The sequence below is a fragment of the Pipra filicauda genome, unplaced genomic scaffold (assembly GCF_003945595.2).
Source record: "Pipra filicauda isolate LSUMZ 115617 unplaced genomic scaffold, ASM394559v2 scaffold385_size793830_pilon, whole genome shotgun sequence".
NCBI lineage: Eukaryota > Metazoa > Chordata > Aves > Passeriformes > Pipridae > Pipra > Pipra filicauda.
In genome coordinates, this window is record NW_024104515.1 from 579,557 (window position 1) to 605,073 (window position 25,517).

Genomic DNA, 25,517 nt, shown 5'->3' on the forward strand with positions numbered 1-25,517 from the left:
CACCTCCCTGATGCGGTTTATTCTGCAGATTGAGGGTTTCCCCATCGCACCAGTACAGAGACAGCACAAAACCCTCCATCTGAGAAACACTGGTGCCAGGGACACATGGAACAAAGCCCTGGCACAGCAGGGCCGGGGTGCCAGGCGATGCTGCCAGTGCTTCCTGTCCCCTCTCCCTGGCCAGGCTCCAGGAAGTCCGAGGTGGACACTGCTATGGTGCTCTTGCCAGTCCCTATGCCCTGCAAAGGATGGGCACCACAAGCAGGACCTGCCCTGCTCCTGGCAGCCTCCAGCCCTGCACTGGGGCATGGCCACCCCTCACCTCCGGCTCCCCAGGAGCAGCTGGGATCCAAAATCCCATCACCCCAAGTGCAGGTACCTGTCCCACCCTCTGCTCCATGGACTCAGTCCCACTTGTCCCCTCTCCTGGAGGGGATGCAGCCGGATCCACAGCACCTCAGCAACCCTGAGCACTGATGAAAACAGCTCCATGTCCTCAGCATCACTCCGGTCCTGTCTGGGCTCTCCATGGAGCCACTGGCCACGCTGTTGGAAGAGAGGAGAGTCCCAGCTAGCGTGTTCGGAGGGACGGGATGGTGGCTCTCAGAGCACAGACAGGTCATGGCAGGACTTGGAGCGGACTTTGAGGGCCCCCTTGCTGCTATTCCTGGCCACCAGCCTGTCGAGGAAGTGCCGGGCTCTCCTGCTGAGGCTTTCCTTGTGCTTCTGGCCGGGCGCAGGGTGCGGGTGGGACTCCTTTCCCCCACGGCGCAGGCGGATCTGCCGCACCACCCCCTCGAAGAGCTCGGCCACGTTGTGCTGCAGAGCCGCCGACGTCTCGATGAACTTGCAGTCAAACACGGCGGCGCAGGCCCGGCCCTCTGCAAGGAAAGGGCAGGGAGAGGGCATGGCCCCGCTGGCACCCCGGGCACTGGGGGACGGGCAGTGCCACAGGTATGACGGCAGCTGCACATCCAGGGACAAGGGCACAGATGTGGGGGAAGCAGCTGGGCATGGACATCCCCCTTCCCGCCAGGGGATCTTCACCAGCCAGACCCTTCATTGCCCGCTCACCTTCGACAGAGACCTCGCGGCACCGCACCAGGTCGGTCTTGTTCCCCACCAGGATGATGGGGATGTCCTCGGCCTGGCGTGCCCGGCGCAGCTGGATGCGCAGCTCCGAGGCGCTCTCAAAGCTGCCCCGGTCGGTGATGGAGTAGACAATGACGTAGGCATTCCCCACCTGCAGGCACCGGCTGCGGCGCCGGCTCTCCTCACCCTGGCATCACATGGGGAATGGGATGTCACCACTCTGCGGGGGCTGCTGGAGGACAGCAGAGGTCCCCGGCACTGATGGGACCTGCCAGCACACCCCACCAGCCCCTGCATTGTGGGGAGCAGACATGTGATCCTATTATAAAGTGTGGATTAAAAGCTCTTGATTTTGGGGGGTGTTTGAGAGTTTCCTTGTCCATCAGCAACAAACTGGGGCTGTCAGCTCAGCTTGGTGTAGGGAGCTGAGGCTGTGTCTCCTGGGGCCATGCTGGGACACGCAACACCGGTGTTGTGGGAGCTGCACCCCATATGAGCCAGGCACCAGGCTCTGCTTGGCAGGGTGGGAATAAATCAGAGTGGAAAGAATTGGCTGTTGTTGGGGTGTTAAGGTACTGGGGCATCTACAGGCAAACACAGCCCCAGCCCATGTGAGTGCTGCCCCCTTGTCCACAGCCTGAGCACTGGCTCCATCCCCGCTCCTGGGGACTGGTGGCACTCACAGGAACTCTGGGCCCTGGCGTGAAGGGAAGGAGGGAGAGAGGCAGTGACAGCAGCGCTGGCATTTCTGCCAGGAGGTACCTCATGTGCTGGGCGGGGGGAATGCCCCGTGCCAGGCTCTCGGGGCCACCACTCTGCCCGTTGAAGCATGTGTCCTGGCTGGCGGCCCTGTCTCACGTGGATTTACCCAGTTGGCTCCTTCAGCCCCATTCCCAAACCAATTCCATGCATTTCAAAGTGGGCTGGCACCACAGTCCTTCCTCACAACCCCCTCTTCCCCACCACATGCCTGCCCCTAATGTGAGGGGTCCCTGTGCCCACACTGTTGAGAACACAGCAGGCAGCCTCCCATGCCAAGGAAGGGTTGGGCACAGAGCTGAGCAGAGATGTGACCCCAGCCTGTCTTGCCCAGCATGTGGCCCCTGCTCTGCAGTGGTGAGCCCTGGACACAGCCCCTGACACTTTGCAGTGCTCAAAAGCCCCAAAACAGCGTCTGTGCCTGTACAATGTCCCCTGGGCACATCCCGGCTCGCCCACCCCCCGCAGCCCCCAGCCCCGCCGTACCCGCTGCTCCGGCTCCCAGATGTCCAGCACCAGCAGCGTGGTCTCCTCTCCATCCACGGTCAGCGTGCGCTCGTATGCGGCCTCTGCGGGACACCGGGAGAGCCCGGTCGGTGCCGCGCTGTCCGGACAGCCGGGCCCCGGGCTCCTCTCTGCCTCGCACACGGGTTTCTCCCATCACAGGGCCACAGGGTGTCCCGCGGGGGGAGACCCTCCAGCAGATCCCCCCCACCAGACACCTACCTCCGTGCTGCTCCAGCAGCTCCCGCTCCTGAACGCCAGCGAAGAGATTGACCAGGCTGGTCTTGCCGACGCCGGGGTCACCCAGCAGCACGACCCGGTACCGGGGCTCCCGGGGGCCGGAGGAGCCCGAGGAGTCGGAGGACCAGCTGCCGCGGGGCACCCTGCCGCCCGGCTCGGAGGCGGTGTGGCCGAGCTGGGGGTGACAGGGCTCGCGCCGCGAGGTGGCCCCAGTGCCCCCCGGCCTCGGGAGCGGGGTGCTGGCCCTCCGCCGCAGCGGGCTCCTGTTCCCGGGCTGCGTGTTCAGCGTCATCACCGGCACCGAGGGCAGAAGGGATGGAGGGTGGGCGGGGGGGTGCGTGTCACCCCGAGGGGCACCGGCTCCCGGTAGCTTCCGATCGCGCCGCTCCCGCTCCCGGTCTCGCTCCTGGATCGGCTCCCGGTCTGAACTGGCGGCAACTCGGGCAAAACTTCCCGGGACGGCCGCGCTTCGCCCGCTCCGATCTTTAAGCCCCGGGGGTGGAGCCCCTCACCGCGCCGGTCCCTCCTCCGCCGGACACATCCCCGCCCGCACCGGCCCCGGACCGGCCCGGCTGCCCTGTCCCGGTCCCCGAGGTCCCCGCGGGGCTTGCGGTGCCGGGGAACGGTGACTTCCCCAGGGATGTATCCCCCCGGTCCCGGGGAGCAGCGGTCGCACCGGGATGCCGCGGGATGTGCTGCCGGGGGCGGGGGCTTTGCCACCCACCGTTCCTGTGTGGGGCAGGGTCCTCCCGGTGCCCGGCCGTGCTCCCACGGGCCTGCTCAGCCCAGGTCCGCCAAGTAAGGAGAGAGCCGAGCCCCTGCCCGGGGGATGTGCTTTGTCAGCCCGAAGCCCAGCCATGTAGTGCCATCGCCAAGACCTGGTGATGGAACTCGAGGCCAGGGTCTGTCCTGGAGCTGGGGAGAGAAAGAGTTGGTTTTATTCGAACCTGTGGGTTGATCCAGGCCTTTGCTGGCACTATGGCACTGGCAGCAGTGCCCAAAAATGCCCCAGCACCGGCCCTGTGCCGGCACTGCTCTGACCCCAAGCTGGGCACACCAGCAAGAACAAGCTGCTGCACTTTGGCTGTTTCAGTGTGAAGAGGAGGAGGAGAAGCAGGAGTGTGGTGCTGATACTTTGTGCTCAGAGGGGTTCTGTCCCCTGCATGACAGCATCAGGGGGCACAAGGTGGGTGGAGGGAAGCCTGACTTGTGTTAACTTGTGCCACAGGCAGTACCCTGACTTGTGCCACCCTCTCAGTGCCCCCAAGGTCCTGGACTGGCTTTCAGTGGGGAGGGCCCAGATGCTCTTTCTGGGACCCAGAACCATGCAAGCAACTGGGAAAGCAGGGAAACACTTTAAAATCGAGTGAGGGTCGTGCCCAGCTCCTGTTCAGTGTGAACCAGAGTCCAGCCTGATCCCCAGCCATGCCAGCAGTATTTTCTCACCCCTCACGGTCTGCCCCAGCAACTGACCCCTCTGCTGAAAACCAAAATTGTTTGCAGCCCAAACCCTGCTCTACCACTCTCAGACCACCCCCTGCACAGCAGGCTCAGTGCTCAAGGGCCTTCCTGGAGCATCAGAGCCAGACACAACTCCTGGGGCTCTGAGAGGGAGAAGGAATGAATTCAGCCACTCTCATTGTCAATCCTGAAAGACAAACAAAAGTGGAGAAAGCCCCGTTGGAGCAGCCAGGTACATCTGCTTTCTTGCAGCGAGGACAAGCACAGTGAGCTGGGCTTGCTCAGAGGTATCTCATCCATCTTGTCTCAGCCCAGGACAAACTGTGTATCCAGAGAGTCCCAGCACAGAGCTCAGAGCTGCTGGTGAAATCCGCCTGGGGCCCCTGGGATCAGGAGGATTTTTTAAGGAGGGGAACCTGAAATGCAGACAGGAATGGGTACATGGGGGGTTACAGCCCCTCTGGGCTCCCCACACTTCCAGCGGCGTGCAGGGGCACAGGGAGGGCCAGCACGAGCCCTGTGTTCCTCTGCTCCCTCACGCTCCCAGGCCAAGCAACTCATGACTCATTTTGCTCTTTCTGGAAGCAAATCTGGTGTCTGGAAGCAAAGGGTTAATAAGTAAAACGAAGGGCTGGTGATGTCGTGTGAAAAGTTGCAGGGAGGTCAGTGGGAAAGGACTGAGGATGGTGGAGAGGGCTCTGGCACGGGCTCCCTCCTGTCAGGGCGGGTAAGCACCAAATGCCTGACTTGTGATGTTACAGAAACTTTCCACTTGGGCCTTCCTGCTATTTTTAACTCTTCTCCCAGCCACCCTCAATAACCCCAGCCCCGCCAGCTGCAGAGGCTAACTAATTCCCCTTTTTTATCATTTTTTTAAACATTTTAAAAAAACGAGTTCCACTAATCCATCACGCAGCCGCTCGCCTCCTCCCTCCTGACACATTCCAGGCTTCCCTCCTTCTTCAACTCGTGCCTCCATAGCTACAGCCGTAGCTGTCTTCCAGCTAAAACCCAGACCCCAGTGCAGAAGATCCAGCCCCTCTTGTCACTGCAGCTCTGCTGGGTGAGTGTCTGCCCAACAAGATGATATTTTCATGGAAAATAAGCCTGGTGCACGCCTGGGGTGTGGAGGACCTGGGGGCCGGCCTGCACCTGCAGAGACAGGACACACGGGGAAGGAATGATCCCATGAGCAGACCCCCCGAGCACAGCCTGCTGTGTGTCACGGGGCTCTCTCCCTCCCGGCAGGCTGACGGGAAGAGCAAATCCCCACGGAGCAAATGGGATTCATTCTCAGAAATGGAATTGTTTGACATTTATAAGATCAACACAGTGTCTTCAACTGAGTGGGATGGAAAGCAAAGGTAATGCGACTGTGTAGACTCATTTCACAGTGATGTGAGCAACTCGCTTCCCAGATTATTTTCCATTGTTTTTTCCTTTCCTGGAGCTCTGCTCTCGCTGTGTCCAGCTGGTTCTGCCTGCAGGTCTGCACCACTGCCTTTACTCTTGCACAGGGACAAACTCAGTCACTGCTCATTCCACAGAGCTGGGAAACATCCCCCTGCACCATCCCTGACCTTCCCCTCAGGCGCTGCGGCTCGCACTGACAGCACGGAGGAATCTGTCACTGTGCCTGGTGCCACCCCTCAGAGAGCGGCTCTGGGGAGCAGAGCGTTGCTCCAGGAGCCAGATGGAGCCAGGGAACAGTATGGAAGGGTAGATTTCAGATGTTGCAAGGGTGATGATGCTGCCGGTCTATGGGGAGACGCCCCCCGGCTCGCCCTTTTGTCCCTTTGGGAGCCCCTTTGCCCTCAGGGACACCCCTACACCCCACTGTCCCCCATCATCCTCTGCCCCCTGGGGACCCCCATGGCCTCCGGAGACCCCCCCTTCGCCACGGGATGCCCCGTATCCCGGGCCGGTCTCCATGGCGACAGCGGGCGGGCCCGGGGACCGGGCGGGGCTCGCGCTCACGGGACCGGGCAGGAGGGGCGCCCCCTGCCGGCTCCGCCTCGGCGCTGCACCGGGACGAGACCACCGGGACGGGATCACCGGGACGGGACCACCGGGACGGGGCCGGGATGCCCGGGCTGGGACGGAGCTGTGGCAGACCGAGCAGCCCGGCGGGGCGGGCGGGGACTCGGCTGCTTGCGGGGCTGCCGGGGACGGGAGGGAGCAGAGGACCGGCCATGCCGGGGAGCCCGGGGCGAGGAGGCCCCGGTGCGCGGCGCCAGCGGGGATGGACAGCCCCGCAGAGCTGCTCGGCACTACAGGCTCTCCGTGCTAACGCGGACCGTGCCCGCGGGGCGGGAGCGAAGACCGGAGGGTGTGTGTGAGCCCGGTGCCAGAGCCATGCGGGACCGTGTGCCCGGTGCCGGGCGTGACCTCCGGCTACACCGGGCGGGAGAGGCTCCCCGTGGAAAGCCGCGGTGGAGGGTCCTGTGGTGTTCCCCGGGCGGCGGGGCTCCGGGACGGCGTGAGCAGGCCCCGGGGGTGCGGGACAGGCCAGCGGGAGGACAGGCCCCGGGGCAGCCCCCGGTGTCCAGTCTGGCCGCAACGCCGGGGCAGCCTGCAGGGTCGGGAGAGGACACAATTCCGGGTCAGACCGCAGGATCTGGACAGCCCATGGTGCCCGGTCAGGCCACAGAACTGGGAAAGCCCGAAGTGCCGGTCAGCCCGCGGTGCCTGGGCAGGTCGTGATGTACAGTCGTGTCTCGGTGCCCGGTCAGCTGCGATGCCCGGGCAGGTTGCAGTGTCTGGTCGGGTCACAGTGCCCGGTTAGGTATCGGCGCCCGGTAAGGTCCCGGTTCCAGGCCGGTCCCGGTTCCAGGTCGGTCCCTGTCTGTCCCGGTTCCCGGCCGGGCGCGGCCCCGCGCGCTCCCCTGTCACCACAGCAACTGGCGGCGGCGGCGCAGCCAATGGGCGCGGCCCCCGGCGGCCCCGCGCGCGGCGACGGCAGCCAATGGGCGCGGCCCCCTGCGGGCAGCCCGCGGTCTCCGGGGCAACAGCGCCGCCGCCACCGCCCCATTGGTGCCGCCCAGCGGAGGGGGCGTGGCCTGACCGGGAGGGGGCGTGGCCCGACCGGGCGGGGCGGGTCCCACTCGCGGCACCGGGACCGCGTGGCCGCCCCGTGGGCAGCGCGTTCCCCGCACGGCGCTCCCGGCCCCGCTCCCGAGCCCCCGGGAAACGCCGCTGAGGCGGGTGGGGAACACACATCCACGAAGGCACCGGTGTTTCCACACCGCGTGGGGCCGAGCCCCAGTGGGCGGCCTGGGGACGTCCCAGACCATGCTCTGCCGGGAGGAGTGGGGACAGTGGATGCCCCGGGAGCCCGGCAGGGCGGGGTCCAAGAACAGCATCCCGGGGGGATAGTCGGTGTCGCGGGCGGTCAGAGCCGTGCCCAGGCTCCCGGCGGGCCGCGAGGAGGGTGGGGGTGGGCTCCCGGGGGGGCGGGCGTTGAGATCACCGGGGACACCGGGGCGCCCAGACCGGGGGGAGCAGCGGGTTCTAGCAGGAGCTGAAACATCTCCGGGTGGGTACCAGAGGGCAGAGGTAACCGGTGCGATGAAGGTACCAGATTTCACGGGGGGTGCTGTGCTGCTCACCGTGGGGGCAACGGGGGGCTGCACGGTTGCCGTGGGGGCGGTATCGGGGGGGATCGGGTTGCCAGGGGTACCGAGAGGTACCGGGGCGTGCCTCGTGTACCGGGGGGAGCCAGGGGGGCTGCGGGGGGTACCGGTGGGTTCCGGGGGGTACCGGCGGTGCCGCCCTGCCATTCTCTCCAGCAACCCCTTTCGGCGGGCGCCCATTGGCTGAGCGGGATGTGCCCCCCCGGCCCGGCGGCCAATGGGCGGCGGGGGGCGGGGCCCCCCATTGACAGCCCCGGCGCGCCGGTGTTTACCGGGGGCGGCGGGGGCGGGGCGGCGGCGGCTATAAAAGCGGCACCGGGGGGCGTGCGGCTCCCAGGCTGCCCGCACCGCCCCCCGCGCACCCCCGACCCGCGCCCGGACCCACCGCAGCCGCCCCGCGCCATTCCCGACTGAAGCATCCGCCCACTTAGCCGGGGAAGCATCCCCGGGGCGGCGGGGAGCGGAGCAACCTCAGAGCGGGGCGGAGCCCTCGAGGCGTGCAGCGTTCCCCGGGCGGTGTGGAGCATCCCCGAGCCGGTACAGAGAATCCCGAAGAATCCTCGAGCCGGCGCCGAACATCCCCGGGTGGGTGCGGAGCATCCCCGAGCCAGTACAGAGCATCCCGGAGCGTCCTCGGACCGGTACCGAGCATCCTCGAGGTGGTACAGAGCATCGCAGAGCATCCCGGGTCGGTGCGGAGCATCCCGGGACAGGACCGCTGCGGAGCGATCTCCGAGCCAAAAACCACCGGGCCATCCCGGGGACCCTCCGTAGCACCACTGCAGCCGCCGCCCCGGCGGAACCGCCCCCGCCGTGCGCCCCCGGGCCCCGTCGCGGCCGCCTGCGCCCCGCCCCGCCGCCGCCGCCCGCTCCGCACAATGGGGGCGGCGCGGCGCGGCGCGTAGCGGCGGGCGGAGAGGCGGCGGCGGGCAGGGGGGCGGCAGCGGGCGGGGAGGCGGAGGCGGAGGCGGCGACGGGGTGCCCGGCCCCAGGATGGTGCAGCGCGGCCCGCGGGGCCGGGGCGCGGAGGCTCGGCGGGAGCCCTGCGCCCCGCTGCCCGCCCGCGACACCGAGCCCGCCTGGTGCAAGACGCCGAGCGGGCACATCAAACGGCCCATGAACGCCTTCATGGTGTGGTCCCAGCACGAGCGCCGCAAGATCATGGACCAGTGGCCCGACATGCACAACGCCGAGATCTCCAAGCGCCTGGGCCGGCGCTGGCAGCTCCTCCACGACTCCGAGAAGATCCCCTTTGTCAGGGAGGCCGAGCGCCTGCGCCTCAAGCACATGGCCGACTACCCCGACTACAAGTACCGGCCTCGGAAAAAAGGCAAGGTGGGCACCGGCGCAGCCCGCCCGCGGCTCCCGGTGAAGATCAAGCCCTCCGTGCTGGGCCGTGTCTCCGCCAGCCGCAGGCAGCCCGCCAAGCTGCCCACCGGCCCCGACACCCCGCAGGAGCCCGCGCCAGAGGTGCCCACTGAGGACTGCCCCGCGGAGCCCGGCCCGGCTGCCTGGCACCCGGCACCCGACGGGGAGCACAGCCCCCAGGAGCCCCCGGCCCCCCTGAGCCCTGCCGCACCCTGCCCGGAGCCAGGGACCTCCCCAGAGAGCGGGTCCCCCTCTCCCATGTCAGCTGGGTCCCCTCCCTCCTCCTTCAGCTCCTCGGATGAGGAGCTGGAGGAAGAGCTGCTGGGGGTCATGCCCGGGCGGGCGCCCGCCAGTGCCACCTGTGGTGCTCTGGACTGGTCTGTCTTCGACAAGGACCACGACCTCTTCCCGCGGGGAGGCTCCTCGCACTTCGAGTTCCCGGACTATTGCACGCCCGAGGTGACGGAGATGATAGCGGGGGACTGGCTCATGTCCAGCATCTCGGACTTGGTCTTTACCTACTGAGTCCCACACTCTGCAGGTAATGCTTGTTTTTATTTTCACCCACAATCAGGTCAGATAAAAAAAAAAAACAACCCAGGAAAAAAAAAAAAAAAAAGAACAAAAAAAACAAACAAACCGAAACCAGCTGTTTACATGCAGGAATCAGGTATTTTGCCTTGAAGCTGCTGGAAGGCAGAGACCTTGCTCCCCCCACCCCCTGGCACACACCCACTCCTCATCCGTCCGTCTGTCCGGCCCTCGCCTTGCGCCAGTGGGACGTGTGGCTGCCCACCATGGTTATTTGCCTGTGAAATGCGTCTCATGGGGCTTTCATTGTCACACCCGGCCACTTCCCCCATGACCCCAGTGCTGCCGGCCATGGCTGCTCCCGGCCGCTCCCATCTCTGCCAGCACCCTGTGTCCTCCCACTCTCCAGGCAGCCGGAGCATCCACGCCACCCTGGCTCTTGGTGCCCATCCAACTTTCCCCATCCCTCGGGGAATGGCCGATTCCATTTGCTTTTTGACTGCATTTAACGCATGACTTCAATTTTTCTCCTCTTCCTCGTTGCAGCCCTTGGGGAGGGATGCCGAGCCATGCAAAGCTCTCCCTTCCCAATGCTCTGTTTCATGGGGGATCCCTGGCTTTTGGGGATTCGGTGTCCCACGGCACCGTCTCCTTCCCCGTGGTGTGCGCTCCCCGCCACTTGCTTTGGGAAGAGTGAAGTTGCACGCACGTGACGCGCACGTGGGCGCGGGAGGCTGTGTTGTTCCTCTCGCCAGGCAGTTGTGCAGGGGAGGCTGTGCCATGGGGGGAGCCCGTGCCCGGGGCCAACCCAAAACCTGGTGGGGATGAGCCCTTCCCAAAGGAGCCAGCCCTCATTTTTAGCCTTGGAGCCGGTGCCCATGTAGGACCTGCTCTGGACTGGCTCACCTTGGCTGGTGGAGAAGGGTCCCACCATGCCCGGCTGTGGTGGGTGGTGCTGCTGGGATCGCAAGGAGCAGCAGGGAAGGGCAGGGTGGCAGGAAAGGGCAGCTGTAGGGAAATCTGCCTTAAGCAACCACCCAAACAGGGCCAAGAGCAGCAGCAGCCAATATCAGTGGGCGTGTGGGGTGTGGGCGATGCTCTGGCACAGGGCTCCTCCACACAGCACCACGCTGAGCCCCGCTGCTGGCTGAGCTGAGAGCAAGGACATGCTGGCAGGGAAGGCGCTGCTGCAGCAGCTCCTCCAGCTGGGATTTTCTTTGCTTTTCCTAATGGCTCCTTCCTGCGACAGCCGCCTCCTCCCACTGCCGGGAGCACGTGGCTGCAGTGCTGGCTCGGCGGCTGCCGCAGGCTGTGGTTGGGGGGGCAGGGGCTGTGCTCGGGTACAGTGGTGCTGGGTGGGGACGTGGCTGTGGTAGGGGCTGGCAGCGTCCTGAGGAGCTGTACTGGGTTCAGCAGCAACCGCTGCTTGAAGCAGCCCCTGCAATCCCCCACGGCCCCGATTCCCCAGGAGTTCTGGGTGTGTAGGAGCCCCTCAGACCCCTCCTGGGAAGTGGGGTGCTGAGGGCAGCAGAACACCCGCTCTCTGGGGGCTCTGCCTCCCTGATTTGGGGCTGCTGGTTCTCCCGGTCACAGGTCACCCTGTGCCTGCCTGTTGCTGTCAGGCTGGATTGAGCTGTGACCAGGTGAAGGACATCCCCCTCCCAGGCCCTGGCATCCCCTCAGGCTGCCTTGGAGTCAGGGACCTGCCTGGCCCCACTGCTGGAGGTGCTGGTGGCCCCGGCTCAGCCATTGGGATAGGCACTGCAGCGCAGGGAGAGGCGTGTCCCTGGGCCCTTCAGCTGGGATGCTCAGTGTCCCCCAGCCCAGTCCTGGGTGGCCTGGGGGTCCCCTCGAGGCCCCCCCGATGGTCAGCCAGCCATCAGCAGCGTAGATGTGTCAGTGTGTAGCGGTAGCTGTGCGTGTGTGTTGGCAGTAGCCACGGTGTTTCGGTACCCCCGTGCGGTGCCAGCCTGCGGAGCCAGGCGGGCGTCACGCATCAGACACGTGTTCCCTGGATAGAGCGCATCCCCTTCCCTGCCTCCCCCCGGCCGTTCCCCACTGGACTCAGACTCACCCCACAGAAGTGGAAAAGCCAAATAAGCGCCGGGACAGCCGTGGTTCCGGCAGCCTGCTCCCACCTCACTGCCACTTGGGGGGTTCTGCCTTCCACCCCCCGGGCAACCCCATGCCAGGAGCACCCGAAGCCCCCTCCCATGTGTGAGCTGGGTTTGGGGTTCCCGTGGTGTCCAGTAGCCCCAGGACTCTCTGACGCACACAGATCTCACCCAGCACCTCGGTGCCTTCTTGGGGTGCACAGCCACCCCACGTCATGACCAGGGGTTCTCAGGGAGGGCACTGAGGCTGACGGCCACCTGCCCTCCATCCCCAACCATGGGGAAGCCAAAGCCCCCAGGTACCAGCAAGGCCTGAGGCCACAGTGAGGGTCTCGCATCACATGTGTGCTTTGCTGACCCTGCAGCTCAGGGCTCAGCTCCCATTCTCAGCGGGGACACGGCTCCCGGTGGTCCCCTGCGTGCTGTGCATCGCCCTTGAGCTGGGGTGATCCCTCCACAGACTGTCAGGCAAAACGTTTCCTCAGGAGCAGGTTCTGGGTCAGTGCCAGAACTGGAGCCAGCGCCGGGGCCTCCCCTTCCCGGCTGCAAGCACAACACCATCTGCTTTGTCCCGTCCCCCCGTCCCCTTCCTCGAGTCTCGCCGGGTGTGTTTGTCAGGGAGAACCGTCGTGGACAGTGGTGGATTTTCTGTGCCGTGTGGTTGTAGTGCTTAGAGACCCCCCCCCAGCGTGCGGCCCCCTCCCGCTGCGCCCCCGCCTCCCCGCTGCCCGGTGCTGGCTGGCATGCGTGTGCGAGCGTGTGTGCGTGCGCGTGCGACATCCCGTCATCACTCCAGACAAAGCGAATAATAATAATAATAATAAATAGTAATAATGATAGTAATAATAAAAATAAACCAAACCTCTCTCAGGAAGCAGCCGCCCCGGCGGCGGCCGAGCGGGCCGGGGGTCCCCGGAGCTGGCGGGGCCCCAGCGCAGCCTGCGGACGGGCGCCAGCGCTCGGGGTCACCTTTGTAGTGTCGTGTTAGTGAAGGGTCCCTGTGTCTGTTGTCTTGGAGAAATAGGATTTTAGCTGAGGGGCAGTCGTGACCCCATCCCGGGGGTGTGACGTGGCCGACTCTTGCTCTACGGAACAGAACCTCGGCTAACGGTTATCCTGACTGTTGTGATTATGGAATAAAGTGTGTTGGTCTGCTCCCCATGGCTCTGTCTCCTTATGTGCCAACTCACCTCCTCACAGGGGAATTTGGGGTTCCCAGGGGTATGGGAGGTCCCCAGGGAGATGTGGGATTCCCAGTGGCCAGCATCTGGCTCCCAGCACGTCACCCTGAGCCCGGGTTCCCAAGGGCTCCCACACAGGGTGGGGGTTTTCACCCTCATCAGTCAGAGTGGGATGGGTGTCCCTGGGAGCAGTGTGAGCATGTGCATATATGTGCACGTATGTGCATGTGCACACACAGCCCCACCCACGTGTGTGTGTGTGGCAACCCCGACAGCGCCCCCGACTCCGTTCAGCCAGGGGGAAGGGGCTGGGTGGGGACACCGGGGGCACAGGGGAGGGAGGGGACCAGGGTCGCTAATCTGGTCCCGCAGCAGGGCCCGGGGGGATGGGGGGGGGGCAAGGGGTCACATGCCGCTTTCGTCACACGGTCCCCCCCCACCCTCAGCTGTTGCCACGGCAACAAGAGGAACCCGGAGCATCCCCGGGTACCGCCAGCCCCTCCCACGGCCCCGACGCTGCTGGGGACCAGGCTGTCCCCAGGGGATGGAGAGGTGCAGGGGGGTGCCCGTGTCCCAGTGACCCCACAAGTCTGCAGGCTGCACTCACCTGCCCGGGGTGGCACCCACTCAGGCAGTGATGCTCCAGCATGGGGTGACTTTGCTTGGATCCCTGGCTGTGGGATCCAACTCCTGCCCAGGGACACCACTGGGAGCAGAAGGTCCTGTGAGGCTGCTCCAGCCACGGTCATAGCTCCTGTTGCCATTGCCCTCCTGACCTTACCCAAGTCTGGGACTGTGCAGGGCCAGGTGTCCAGTTCCTGGTGTCCAGCATGGCCTGCACAGGCACATGCACACACTGCTGCTTGCCTGGCTCTCACTCATGTGCCAGTGGCCTCTTGGCTACCCCAAAGGTGCCACATACTTCGTCACTGCTCCTCCTTCCTCCCCACTACCCAAGGGATGTCCCTCCCAAAGGGTTCCCAACACTACTGAGGAACTTGCTCCCAGAGAAGGCACAGGGAACTAAAAATAACCAGCACATCCAGCAGCCTCGAGCCATCCGGCCGAGCCCGCTCCCAGCCCGGCAAAAGCGGCTGCATCACCCCGGCTCAGCAGAGCCTGTCCTGGGAAGCGGGCACCGTGCCCAGGATCTCCTCCCACAGCCAGGCACCCGGCCCGGGGTGCAGGAGGGGCCGGGAGGTCAAGCTATTTACAGTCCCATGCTGCTGATGGGGGGGGACACCCTGGAGAGCTGGTGACACACACAAGGCCTGGCGCTGGCCCAGAGGTGGGCGGATGGAAGGAGAACAGTGACCGGGGCACGCACGTGCCCTTTGGCTCTGCTCCTGCTCCTCTTCCCACGGGGCTGCTGGGTGTGAGGACATGCAGAGCTGGCCTGGACACCACGGAGAAGGTGCCAGCTCTGGGCCACAGGGTGCCACGACAGCAGATCTGGCAGCCCCGGCCAAGGGGAGGGCAGGAAGTGTGTTTAGTAACTGTTTATTTTACAGTTTCAGGGTTTGTAGAAATCCGCATTTACAGGGGGTGTGTAAGTCTTTGTACAGAGTTAAGTGAAGCACCCACAGCGACTGTCTCCTCCCAGGCCCTTCCTCCCCCGGGGACAACACAAGAACTAAAGTGCATCATGGCCAGGGAGTGGAGGGGCTGCAGGGGCTACCCCCGGGGGGGTCCAGCCATCCCCTCCTTCGGGGTAGTGTACAGAGGGGTCTTGGGCCTTCCAGCAGCACCCCCAGGTCACCACACTCTCCTGCACCACTGGTTTCTAAAGTGCTAAGTGACCCAGCCCGCTGTCCTGCTCTGGTGTTCCGGGGGGTGCTGAGGGCCAAGAATGGGCTCTGCCTTCAGCCACACCATGAGGAGCCCCATGACCAGCCCTGGCTCTCTCCATGGGCACTGGCACCAGTGAGGAGAGGAAGGAACAGGCCTTGCTGCCCTGCCTGGACAAGGGCAGATTTATACCCTCCAGATTTCACCTACAGAGAACTGCAAGTTCTGCAAGAGAACTCCTGCTCAGAGCCTCATGGGAACACAGGTCAGGAATGATGACTGCACACCTGCCCTCTGGCCAGAAAGGCACAGCCCCTCCATGAGCGAGGGCTCACGGGGCAAACCAGAACATACCCAGGGCAGTTATGGGCCAACAGGCAGTGGGGTGGGACAGGGGGGTGCTGAGCTTTGCAGGGCATGAGTTTCCTTCTCCATCCTCAAATCCTTAACTCTTCAACCAACACCTCCTTTTCAGGTGTGCAGCCCCTGGGCACGGCACAGATGGCTTTGGGCACAACAGAGCAATGATGGGGAAGCGGGAGGGAGCTGTGAGGGACAGGTAAGGGCACTTGAGGGAGGTTTAGCAGCTCGGGGGAGAGGTAGAGGCATATAGTGTCTATTGGCTTTGTCTCAGTGGGACACCAAGTTCTCTAGGAGGATTTGCTGCTTAGCTTGGAGGGCAGGGAGTGCTGGGACTGCCAACAGGGCTGTGATGCTGAAGCCTGATCAACTTGTGGGGGAGGTTTATGGCACATTTCCTACTGCAATGACTTCTGTCCTGTGCAAAGTGTTTCACAAGGTGGAAAAAGCCTTTCTCCATGTTAGTGCCCACTTCCAGAGCTGGTAAAGAAGTCTGCAATAGGTGTCCACAATACCACTGAGACTTGTGGTGATGTGACCTAGCACATGACAACACACAGCCTTGGCAGGGCAAGCACACTTGTGCCTCACCTCACTGATCCCAGATAAGATCATGGTACTGCCAGCACAGGAGCGGCAGTGCCCAAGAGCTGAGCTAAGGTCTGCTCCTGTCCCCTGCCCTCCTCTCCCATAAACAGATCAGGCTGCAAAGATGAGGAAGCAAAAAGAGCCAGGGAGTGTTACACACTAGAGAGAAGCTCATGGCATGGCGCTGATGGGGGTGTGTGAAAGGTTTGGCTCTACTCAGAGGGTGCCTACAGGACAGAGAAGGGCTGGAGCACCAGCAAAGCTGAAGGCAGGTCGCAGAGCATGCTGGAGCAATGAGGAGCCAAAGGGCTGCCCTGTTCCTCACCAGTACAACAGCCCTTCAACCCCACACACGCACACAGCCAGGCCAAACCCTGCTGGGACACTCTCTTGCAGGCTCTCACTCGCACCAATTTTCCCCAATGGAGAACGCAGGATCATTTCGGCACAGCCCACACACAGCTCTCCCTTTGTACAGTCACCTGAGCACAGCCTGAACAGCCAGACTTGTCCGTACCTCCGGTTCTTCCCGGGTCGGCGGCAGTGCCTGTCTGCTCACCCCTGCACGGGGAGAGGGGAACAAGGTGAGCACGGTGTGGGGAACCGTCCTGCCAGGCTGGTTCCCTCAGTCTCTGTCACAAAGGCCAAAAGCGTCACTGGACGCAGCAAGAATAAAAAATAATCTTCAGGCAGGTCATTTCTGGGCATGTCCTCCATCAAACATCAGCCCTCCCCACCAGGGAAGGCCATTCCTCTGGATTCAGGGGAAAATCTGCAGTTCAAACTTGGGTGCCCACTCCAGTGCACTCTTCACCACGGCCAGGGCAGCTGCTCCCAGCGCCACCGTCAGCCCCATCACTGCCAGCTTGACAAAGCGGTTGGTCCGGGGCTTTGTCAAGATGGATTTTGTCCGCTCCTCCCCTCGGAGCCGCTCCTCCCCCCGGAGCCGCTCCCTGAAGCGCTGCCTCAACACAGTGTCTGGTCTCTGCTGCACTGATGCCAACTCAAAGTCCTTAAAAGTGGAAGCCGCAGTTCTGCAAGAGGAGGAACAGGTTAAACAGTGTCCCCAGCTCGTCTCAGGGACCAGCCTCCGGCCAGGGAGGAAGATCTCCATGAGGAAGCAAGACCCGGCAAGGGGATGTAGGGAACACAGGGGCTGGCTGGCACTCACCGTTCCGCCTGCTGCTGAGCTGCCTCCTTGGCGAGTTCAGATGGTGGGAACTGGACAAAAAGGTCTCCAGCTTTGCTGATCAGAGACTCGTAAGGAAGGTCCTGTGGGATCTGGGACAGGAGGTGGTGGACAGAGGCCATGTCACACTCGCACTCCAGAACTTCCCGCTGCCTGTGCAGCACGATCTGCAGAGGGGAGTGAGGACAGATGAGGAAATGGGGACAACTCCTTGGCACACGCTGGCACTTGTTTCAGAGCCAGAAGAGAAAAACATTTCACTTCCAGCTGAAAGACCTTCTTCAAGAGGACACACTGCAGTGAAGCATTAACTGGCTGGGAAGAGAAATGCCAAACCCTTCCTTAGACTCTGAGGCCATGGAAAGCCTCTTTCAGGACAGTTAGGTCTGTCTGCTGAGCAGAGCCTGTTATTGGCGGGCCAGAGCCACGGGTAGAACCTCAGCAGGGCTTGACTCCACAATTTGCCCTCAGAGGTTTGGATCCCCCATAGGAGGATGGGAAGGTGGATGCACAATGCAGGGCTGCCTCCAGCCAGGCAGCATGTGCCCAGAAGCAGGGCAAGCACATGAAAGCAAAGAAAAACGCTATGCCACGCTGCCTCCATGGCACTGAATTGTCCCAGTCTGCACATCTGGACACCTCCAGGCTGCTCCAAGTTCCCCAGGATCCCACTTGCCCTCTGCCATCACCAAGGACATCACTGGGGACAGCACCAGCACTGGGTTTGCCAGCCCCCCTGTGCAGCCCCGAACTCCCACCACCTCAGAACGGTGCAGTTAATCCCTGACCCTTTCCAACAATACCTACCACAGCAGCAAAATAAATGGGCATCAGCGGGTGGCAAGCCAGGAAGAAGTCATATAATCGCACGACGTGCCGGAAGTCAGACAAAACGTGGCCAAACCAGGTGATCAGCCAGCTGAGAGCAAAGATGGTTCCCACCTCCGCACTGCGGAGAGAGAGGACCGTTAGGTCAGCCTGGAAACAAAGGGCTCCGGACTGGCTCTTCCCACTCACCTTCCTGCTTCTGCTTTGATCTGCCCAGACAACACTTGTGAGTCCCTAATGCAAAACCTGGGAATCATCCACAAAACTAGCAACAAACTACACCAAGGTCCCACCAGCCACACAAGTGGGCATGTGAAGCGGTTGTGGCACTTTGGACAACACTCTCCCCAAATTCCCCAGCCTTTCCAATACGGACTGTAGACCACTGGGATGAAGATGGCACCACATAAAAACCCTCCATACAGGCAGCACAGGTTTGGGTCTGCTCTGAAATGAAGTGCCACACAGCTCTGGAGTGTCACTATTGGCTGTGGAACAGTTGTTGACTCCCTGAGGAAGCCACTGTGGTGGTAACCCAAAACTGGTAGCGGAGAGCCAGGAGGCTCTGAGGGAAGGTCTGTGTACCTCTGCATGAAGTCGTGCACCTCAGGGTTCACCTGGTCTATGATGGGCATCAGGTAATTTAAAATGTGCTTGGTATTATCCATCGTTGGGTCCATAAAATCCCTGAGGAAAGATTTAAAAGAAGCTCCGTCAAGCAACCACGTCAGCGAGCTCTCCCTCCAGGGAGGCAGCAGAAGGAAAATAAATGTAAGTGCAATAAACAGCCTTGATGGCAAGGTGGCCCCCAGCCCCAAGGAATTCTGTCTCTTTGGGACAGCCTCCTTCCTGCTTGTCTGGGACTCACAGGGCTGACCTGCACAGAGAATGCAGATCCAGACCATCACACTGCTGTCAGCTGACAATTCTTATTTTGCTTCAGCGCACACATGAACTGTAAAGCCCTTCCAACACCCAAAACCTGACTCCCTGCCTGGGAGAGGAGGGAAAATCCCTCCAAACCACACCTCCCAGATGGAAGCTTGCTTTCATTTCAGTGCACAAATAGCAGAGACACTGCCCAGGTACAGACTACACTGCCCAGGGCTGTGCAAGGACAAGTGGGAGGCACGGTGCTGAGCCAGCCCCCAGGACCTGAAGAGGCCCTGACAGCCAGGGAGCCATGAATAATGCATGTCAGTTGGCTTTTCCAGCTCCAAGAGATGCTACAAATTAACTGACAGCCTTCAATTATCCCTTCCCCAGGGCACAGCTCCCTGCAAAGCCACGTGCTGTCCTGTGGTCAGGCTGCTCTCACAGCACCCCTCCGGGTACAGGCATGACAGGCAACTGCTTTAACCCAAGGCTCTGCCTTCCCAGCTCCCCTTCCAGGCCAGCTCCACCTGTACAGGTGTCCCCACAGCCTGGGGACACGCAGGTGGCTCCTCTCCTCCCGCTGAGTACCTGAGATGATGCGTTGAGAGCTTTTCCACCAGCGCCGTGGCCAGCCTGTCCCCCACCACCAGGAGGAAGGTGACCACGATGTCATGGTAGCCCTGGTAGTAGTGCAGCTGGGGGTTGCGCTTGAGGACGTGGAGGATGATATCGATGAGCTCCTCCTGCAATCCTTCTCTCTGGTCATCTGGCATCCCTGTGGGGACAGTGCCAGGCAGAGGTGGGACAGCTGTGCCACCTACCAGTGCCTGCTGTAGGAGCGAGGGTGGCTGTGGTGTGCAAGGAGAGCACCTGTGAATTTGCCAACCCACCTGATCCCAAGGGATGTGTTGCACAGGAGGGGGCAGTAAAACTGGCAGGAAAAAATATCCCAAGCCCTAATCCTGCCTCCCAAAACTCTGCTGGCCTGGGGAAGTCGACCAGTGGTTAAGGTGTTTAATCTTCAGAGCTGCAGAGGCCCTACCTGCGAGGAAGCCACCGTGGAGGATGGGAGCAGATTTTACTGATGTTTGTACAGTGCTGCTGTGAAGAGCAAATTGAGCTGTGCATCCAGCATTGCTGAGGACATTTGAATCACTTTTAATTTCCCAGGAGTTCTAGAAAAAAATTCAGCAGGACCCATTTTCACAGAAACTGTGCCAACTGCATCAGACCACGAGGCCTCCACCGGCACAACTTTCTACCAATCCCCTGCCAACAACATGTGTTTAGGGACAGGATGTCGCAGGGAAAACATTGTTCCTGTCCTGCACAGCTGCAGCCAGTTTCTGGCAGTCCTTGTCAACAGATAAAATGCCCAAAGGCCAAGCAGAGAGTCCCAGTGGAGATCCTGCAATGACAAAGTTCTCCTTTTCCTCTGCTTCACTGATGCGGCTAAAAATAGTCAGGAGGCTGCCATTCAAGGGCAAAAAAATCCGTAGGAGCAGAGCCTTCAGGAATCAGGCCTGCACACAACATCCACGCTTGCAAGAGAACCACAGTGAATCAACTGTTTACACAAAATAAGAGTGGCAGGAGGGGGAAGGAGATTCTGGCCAGAAATAACGACTGCTCTGCACAGAGAGCTGCTGGATTCAATGTTTTATAAATAACACAAAAAGGCAACAGCCTCCCATTAGAATTAAACAACTGCAAAACCGTTTTGTTCTGAATGTTCTATTAAATTTGGTGCAAGAACCTGATTTTCAGGCTGTTTTACAGCAGGAATTGTTCTAAGCACTGACAAACCTGCCTTCCATGCCCCTGAGCTAGACCATGGCTAAAATAAACTGAAGCAAGGACACGTTTCTCCATCTGTCCTAATTTCAGCTGGTGAGGGGGGCAGGATCCGAGCAGGATCCATGCAAGATCTGAACCCTCTGTGCTGCAACTGTCTGCTGGTAGCAGCCTGTTGGCTGAGGGGCTCAGCAGGGCAGGGGAAGTGGAATGTTGGAAAAGCCACATCAAAAACCATCTGTGCAGAGGCAGCTGAAGGAAACCGATGGCTGCAGAAGGGCTCCACTGCAAGAAGCAGCTGCTGTGAGCTCACAAGGAAACGGCTTTCTAGAAGTCAGGCTTTTGGAGCAATGGAGTGTCACCTTCTGCAGCCTCCCAGTGAAGTCTGAGCCAGGAGGAGCCCCCTGGCATTGATCTTGCCCCCAGAGAGTGGGAAGAGCAGAATCCGCCCTCACCTGGCGGGAAGCGGCGCAGGGATCGCCGCACGTCCAGTAACACTTGCTGGTAATCCTTGTTGTCCTCTCGCAGCTCCTTCCCTGCTGAGAAAAACAGGAATAGGATTAACACTGAGCAGTGCAAAGGAACTGGGAAGAGAGAGGGGTGAGGGAGCCAGGAGGATGAGGCTGCACCCCCCCCAACACCCTTTCATCATGTCACACACCAGCCCTGTCCCCACACTTGCGCTGCCACACACTCTGACACCAACAGCAAACGAGACAATTATTTCTTTAAACAACACATGTTAAAATGCTTAAACTGACAGCACTCCCAGCATTCCCGGGAACATCCCTGCTCCACAGTTTTGCTGTGCAATTCAAAGCGTACTCAGCAGTAGGAAGGGAAATGAACTGTGGAGACCACAATTAATAATTTATTAAGCAGAAACAATTCAGAAGAAAACCCCACCCAGGGGCAGCTAAGACAGTTATAACGGAAAAGTTCAGTGAGCCAGCAAATTCTGTCTATGTGATCATGTGAAGTTAAACGTTGTCTTCCAGCAGCTCTGGTCACCTCACATCACCCCTAATGTCACCCAGCTCTTGACTGAGGTGAAGGCACGCTTCCAGATGGCCACAGATTCAGAAACAACAACAAAATCTGTCCTGGAAGCAGCAACTGTAAAAGCTACAGGACCTCCTGCATTGCTAAGGTTTAAAAACCATGTGGTTATTTCACCAGGAAGGTCATTTTCCCTGCATCTGCTCCGGTCAAACACTGACATGCTTCATGCAACAAACTGCTTCCTGGGAGAGACACCTCAGGAGGATTTTGGCCAAGCCAGGGCTCAGCACAGCCACCTCTCCATGGGAGCAACACAAAGTAGGTCTGATTTTTCTGCTCTAGGTGAACTCACACATGCCAGCTAATGCTGGCCACGCTGACCACATCCACAGTTGATTTCCGTTGCTGTCACTAAAGGTAACAAATGTTGCTTTTAGGAAGCCTTTTCCAAGCCTGCTGTTTACATACGACACTGTGTTCACGCTGCAGTGAGTGCCCTTTTCACATGAGCTTGCTGGGAAACACACCAGCACACGCAGGGAAAAGGCAGGTCAGAGAGCAAGTCCTTCCTCTGGTGACAAAGGTCACCGGGCCGTTCTTCCCAAGCACCCGAGTGTGTTCCGCACCTGGAAGAGGGGGCAGGTCGTCTGTGTTGACACTGAGCAGCTTTGGCCACACTTTGCACCGGATCTCATCCGTGAGGAGCCCGCCCTCGCTGATCGCCATCCGCCTCAGCGCCGCCACGTCGATGGGGTCACTGTTCAGAGCCTGGTAAATCTCTGCCACCTTTCTTTTCTTCTTAGCATCGAAGTCTGCAGGGAGATCACAGAGATGGGAACTGACAGGCAGCGCCTGCACACGGCGCCAGCGAGTAACAGCCACTCACAACAATGTCACACACACAGGGGAGATGACACAGGGCAGTTGTCACTGTCACATGCCCTGCCAGGCCAGGACTGACCCTGGCGGTGACTCTCCAGCTGAGTGTTCCCATCTCTGCAGGCTCAGCATCGGGGCACCTCATAGCCAGCCCGGAACTGCTTCCTTATGAACCCCTGTGGGAGGCCAACGCTGCTCCTCCTGACATGGGAGCCACCAGCACTGCCCAAACGGCCTCGGTTCCCTCTTCCCCAGCGGATCACAGCTCCATGCGGGACAGGGACAGCCCTGCAAAGCCATCCTGCAACTGTTTGCCCTCTGATGTGGCTGCCAGCTCAGGTGTCAAGTGTTTCCTAAGAGCAGGACTTAGGGAAGTGTTCTAAAAAGATTAGGACAGCGCTCCCAAAACTGTGTTCCTACTGACTCCCGGGTGCAGCCATCCTAGGGAGAAGCCTGAGCATTTCCACAGACACAAGAAAGGACATCGTTATACCAGAGTTAACCAGTCACGAGCATGTTGACTTCTCTTCCAACAAACACAAACTTGCCAGCTACCAGTACACACAGCTTAGCCAGCAGAAAACAATTCCCACTGTTTTGAGGAGCACAGGAACTCGGGGTAGGAAGGGGGAAGGGGTGACACAAAGCACACGGTGCTGGGGATAGACACACTTACAGGACACGAGAGCGCTGCCCAGGGAGCGGAGAAGGGACACTATTTCACACCACATGGCGGAATTTGTCACCGCTGCCTCATGTGAGGAAGGAGAGAGGCGGCCGAGAGCCACCTGATATCCCCCACCGATATCCCACACCGGAGGAGTTCCCAGCAAGGAGGCTCTGCTGAGCAGCTGCGAGGCTGGAGCACAGGCTGAGGCCACAAACACTGCCTCTCCCCAAAGGCTTTTCCCACAGATGCAACGACTCTTAGGCTCCAAACGGGATTCGCTCGATAAAGGGACGTGTCCAAATAGGGTTTGGGGTGGGAGGAATTAAAAGGATTCCGATGGAGAAACAGCTGTTTCCCAAGGCCGCGCCCTCCCGGCAGCGATCAGGGAGCGCGTTCCTCTGCCCACGTGGCACCTCAGCGCTGCCCCGGCCCTCTCCCTGCGAGATCCTGGCTGGAAGTGCCGCTCTCCGCGGGGTCCGGAGGGAGCCGGCGGGTCGCCAGGCTGCTCACGCACACGGGCGATAAGTAGGTCGAGCAATGGATGCTGTTCCCTCTCAAAGACCCTTTTTAAACACTTCTTGGATCAAAACAAGATGTAACAGCCTAGGACAGAGCTCCACCTCCCTCCGAATTCCAAGTTCCTGGTAACATTGAATCTCCTATCGCTTACCCAGCCACCACAGTTTCCTCTTATTTCCTTTCCCGCCCCTTGAGCAAGCAGAGTTATTTGCACAACAGAAGCCAGCTCAGCTCGTCCGGTTCCCTATTCCCAGCCAGTTCCCCACTCCCAGTTGTTCCCGATCCCCTGCCACACACTGGATTGTCATATCCCTGTCATATCCCGACGTCTCGGGAAGGAGAAGACAAAGCCTATGGGAGACAAAACTGTTCACACACAAAGAACTTGAGGAGTAGTGGGGAGGAAGGAGAACGTCTTGCGGGCTCCTCCTCTCAGGCTTACTGACAAATACCCCAACGTTTACACTTTTCAAAGGTAGAGCTGCAAGTATTTAAAAAAAAAAAAATATTTCAAAAACATGTTTTGTGCAGGCAGAAGACCTTAACTGGCAGGTTCATACTTGGAGCTGAGGGTGCGGGGTTTTTATTGTCCCGAAACTCGGACTGGCCAGTCCCAATCCCGGGTGGGTCTGTCGGTGCTCCTGCAGCCAAAGGCAGCGCGAGGAGCAGCGCTGCGGGCACTGGGCACCGACACAAGGCCGGGCCAGCCCCGGCGCTGCCGCAGAGCCCCCGCTCACTGCCGGGAGTGCCCGGGGACCCGGCTCGGCTCAGGCAGCGCCAGCCGCACTCGGCCGCTCCCGCCCGCCCGAGCCCGCGGCGGCCACAGAGCCGCGGAGCGGGCCGGGCCCTTCTCTCGAGCCCCGGGCCCGCCCGGATCCCCCGGGACACCCCCGGTTCTCCCGCCGGGGCGAGAGCGGCACCGGCCCCGCCCCGCCGCCAGGGGGCGCCGCCGCTCCCACAGGGGGCGCTCCAGCCCCCGCCCCCTCAGCGGAGCCACCGCCCCCCGCCCGCCGGGCCCAGCGCGTACCGTGGCCGCCGACGCCGTTGCGCGGCGGGCTCTGCCGGGCCATGTTCCCGGGCGCTGCGGCGCATTCCGGGCCGGACGCCGGGCCGGGCCGGGGCTCCGCGCTGCCCGCGCCGTCCGGTCCCGTCCTGCCCCCGCCCGCTCCCCCCGCCCCCCGCCCGCCGGCGCGCGGGCGGGACGTCACGGCGCGGCATTGCGCAGGCGCGGCGCCTCCAGGCGGGTCGCGCGGGCGGAGGGGTGGCCGCGCATGCGCGGAAGGGAGGGCGCAGCCTGCACGTGCCGGCACTCGGCGCGTCCGGGGATTGTTCGAAACAGAAAAGAATAAGAAACAAAACGAAGAAACAAAGAAAAAAAAAACACCCCGAAATGCCCGCGGCACGGATTAATTCCCAGCGCTGTCCGGGGTGCGTAACACAGCCACAGTGGTGTGGCACCCAGGGGCTGCTGGTGCCCCATAAAAAATACCTGTAACCCCCCCGAATTCCCTCGGGGCACCGGCAGCGTGAGAACAAGCTCCCGGCACTTCGTGTAAGGGCTTGTCACGCCCAGAAAGCTCATTCCACACACAAGCTTCCATGTGCCAGGGCTGACAGGCATTGGGGAGCATCATCCTCTTCCATCTGCCTCATCCTGGTGCAAACCTCCCTCGCTTGGAATAACAGAAGCACTTGGTTAAATGTCCTGTGCAGGTCACAACCTGGCACAAACAAGCTGTATTTTGTCATACTTGGTGCTTTTATGTTACAGCACATTGAGGTAACAGTCAACATGGTCCAACTTTCACATAATTTTAGGATATAAAAGACTTGAGTACAATTTATTTTCCACTGGATGGCATTACGGAGGAGAAAGCTACCCTGGTGTACATGAAAAACCTCATCTCCCTGCCAGCAATCCTCACAGAAGGGGGCTGTGTTTTATGTCCCAGGATTGGGCTTAATCCAGCCCACATGTTCCATTCTAAAATTAACTAAGCAATGTGGAAGTGTGTGGTCATGACTCCCAAAGAACAGAGGAGGGACAGGTGCTGGAGACAAGCAGGAGACACAAGCCAAGGCATCAGCACGTGCTGAGGACTGGGAAGAGCTGCCAATGCCCAGAGTAACAACTGCTGCAAT

The 25,517-nt window shown here is 61.1% G+C and overlaps 3 protein-coding genes across 5 annotated transcripts; 1 reads left to right on the forward strand and 2 right to left on the reverse strand.

Annotated features, from left to right (window-relative positions):
* REM1 (RRAD and GEM like GTPase 1) lies at positions 1–3,812 on the reverse strand. Its single transcript, XM_027721836.2, has 4 exons — positions 2,578–3,812; positions 2,338–2,420; positions 1,075–1,279; positions 1–881 (listed from the first exon to the last, which is right to left on the reverse strand). Exons 1-4 carry the CDS (start codon positions 2,885–2,887, stop codon positions 604–606), a joined length of 876 nt encoding a protein of 291 aa, XP_027577637.1. The 5' UTR covers positions 2,888–3,812; the 3' UTR covers positions 1–603.
* Positions 3,813–8,626: 4,814 nt separating this feature from the next.
* Positions 8,627–12,858, forward strand: SOX12 (SRY-box transcription factor 12). The gene has a single exon (XM_027721834.2). The coding sequence runs from the start codon at positions 8,682–8,684 to the stop codon at positions 9,579–9,581; it is 900 nt and encodes a 299-aa protein (XP_027577635.1). The 5' UTR covers positions 8,627–8,681; the 3' UTR covers positions 9,582–12,858.
* Positions 12,859–14,366: 1,508 nt separating this feature from the next.
* TBC1D20 (TBC1 domain family member 20) lies at positions 14,367–24,549 on the reverse strand. 3 transcript variants are annotated; one of them, XM_027721806.2, is made up of 8 exons: positions 24,403–24,549; positions 21,934–22,119; positions 20,761–20,844; positions 19,100–19,286; positions 18,221–18,322; positions 17,615–17,756; positions 16,790–16,974; positions 14,367–16,652 (listed from the first exon to the last, which is right to left on the reverse strand). In XM_027721806.2, the coding sequence occupies exons 1-8, from the start codon at positions 24,443–24,445 to the stop codon at positions 16,379–16,381; spliced, it is 1,203 nt and encodes a 400-aa protein (XP_027577607.2). In that variant the 5' UTR covers positions 24,446–24,549; the 3' UTR covers positions 14,367–16,378. The 3 variants fall into 3 exon arrangements, with proteins under 3 accessions (XP_027577607.2, XP_027577608.2, XP_027577606.2); XM_027721807.2 differs by having other exon boundaries at positions 20,761–20,841; positions 24,403–24,517; XM_027721805.2 differs by lacking the exon at positions 24,403–24,549 and adding an exon at positions 22,863–22,991 and having other exon boundaries at positions 20,761–20,841.
* Between the last annotated feature and the right edge of the window lie 968 nt (positions 24,550–25,517).

Excerpts from the sequence above, each read along its gene's own strand:
- REM1 (XM_027721836.2), bottom strand. The coding sequence starts at position 2,887 with ATGACGCTGAACACGCAGCCCGGGAACAGGAGCCCGCTGCGGCGGAGG. Across the intron at positions 2,421-2,577 it reads GCTGCTGGAGCAGCACGGAG|AGGCCGCATACGAGCGCACG; the intron begins GTAGGTGTCTGG and ends GGTGTCCCGCAG. Across the intron at positions 1,280-2,337 it reads TCTGGGAGCCGGAGCAGCGG|GGTGAGGAGAGCCGGCGCCG; the intron begins GTACGGCGGGGC and ends ATGTGATGCCAG.
- SOX12 (XM_027721834.2), top strand. The coding sequence starts at position 8,682 with ATGGTGCAGCGCGGCCCGCGGGGCCGGGGCGCGGAGGCTCGGCGGGAG.
- TBC1D20 (XM_027721805.2), bottom strand. The coding sequence starts at position 22,917 with ATGTGGTGTGAAATAGTGTCCCTTCTCCGCTCCCTGGGCAGCGCTCTC. Across the intron at positions 17,757-18,220 it reads GTGCACGACTTCATGCAGAG|TGCGGAGGTGGGAACCATCT; the intron begins GTACACAGACCT and ends CTCTCTCCGCAG. Across the intron at positions 16,975-17,614 it reads CCATTTATTTTGCTGCTGTG|ATCGTGCTGCACAGGCAGCG; the intron begins GTAGGTATTGTT and ends TCCCCTCTGCAG.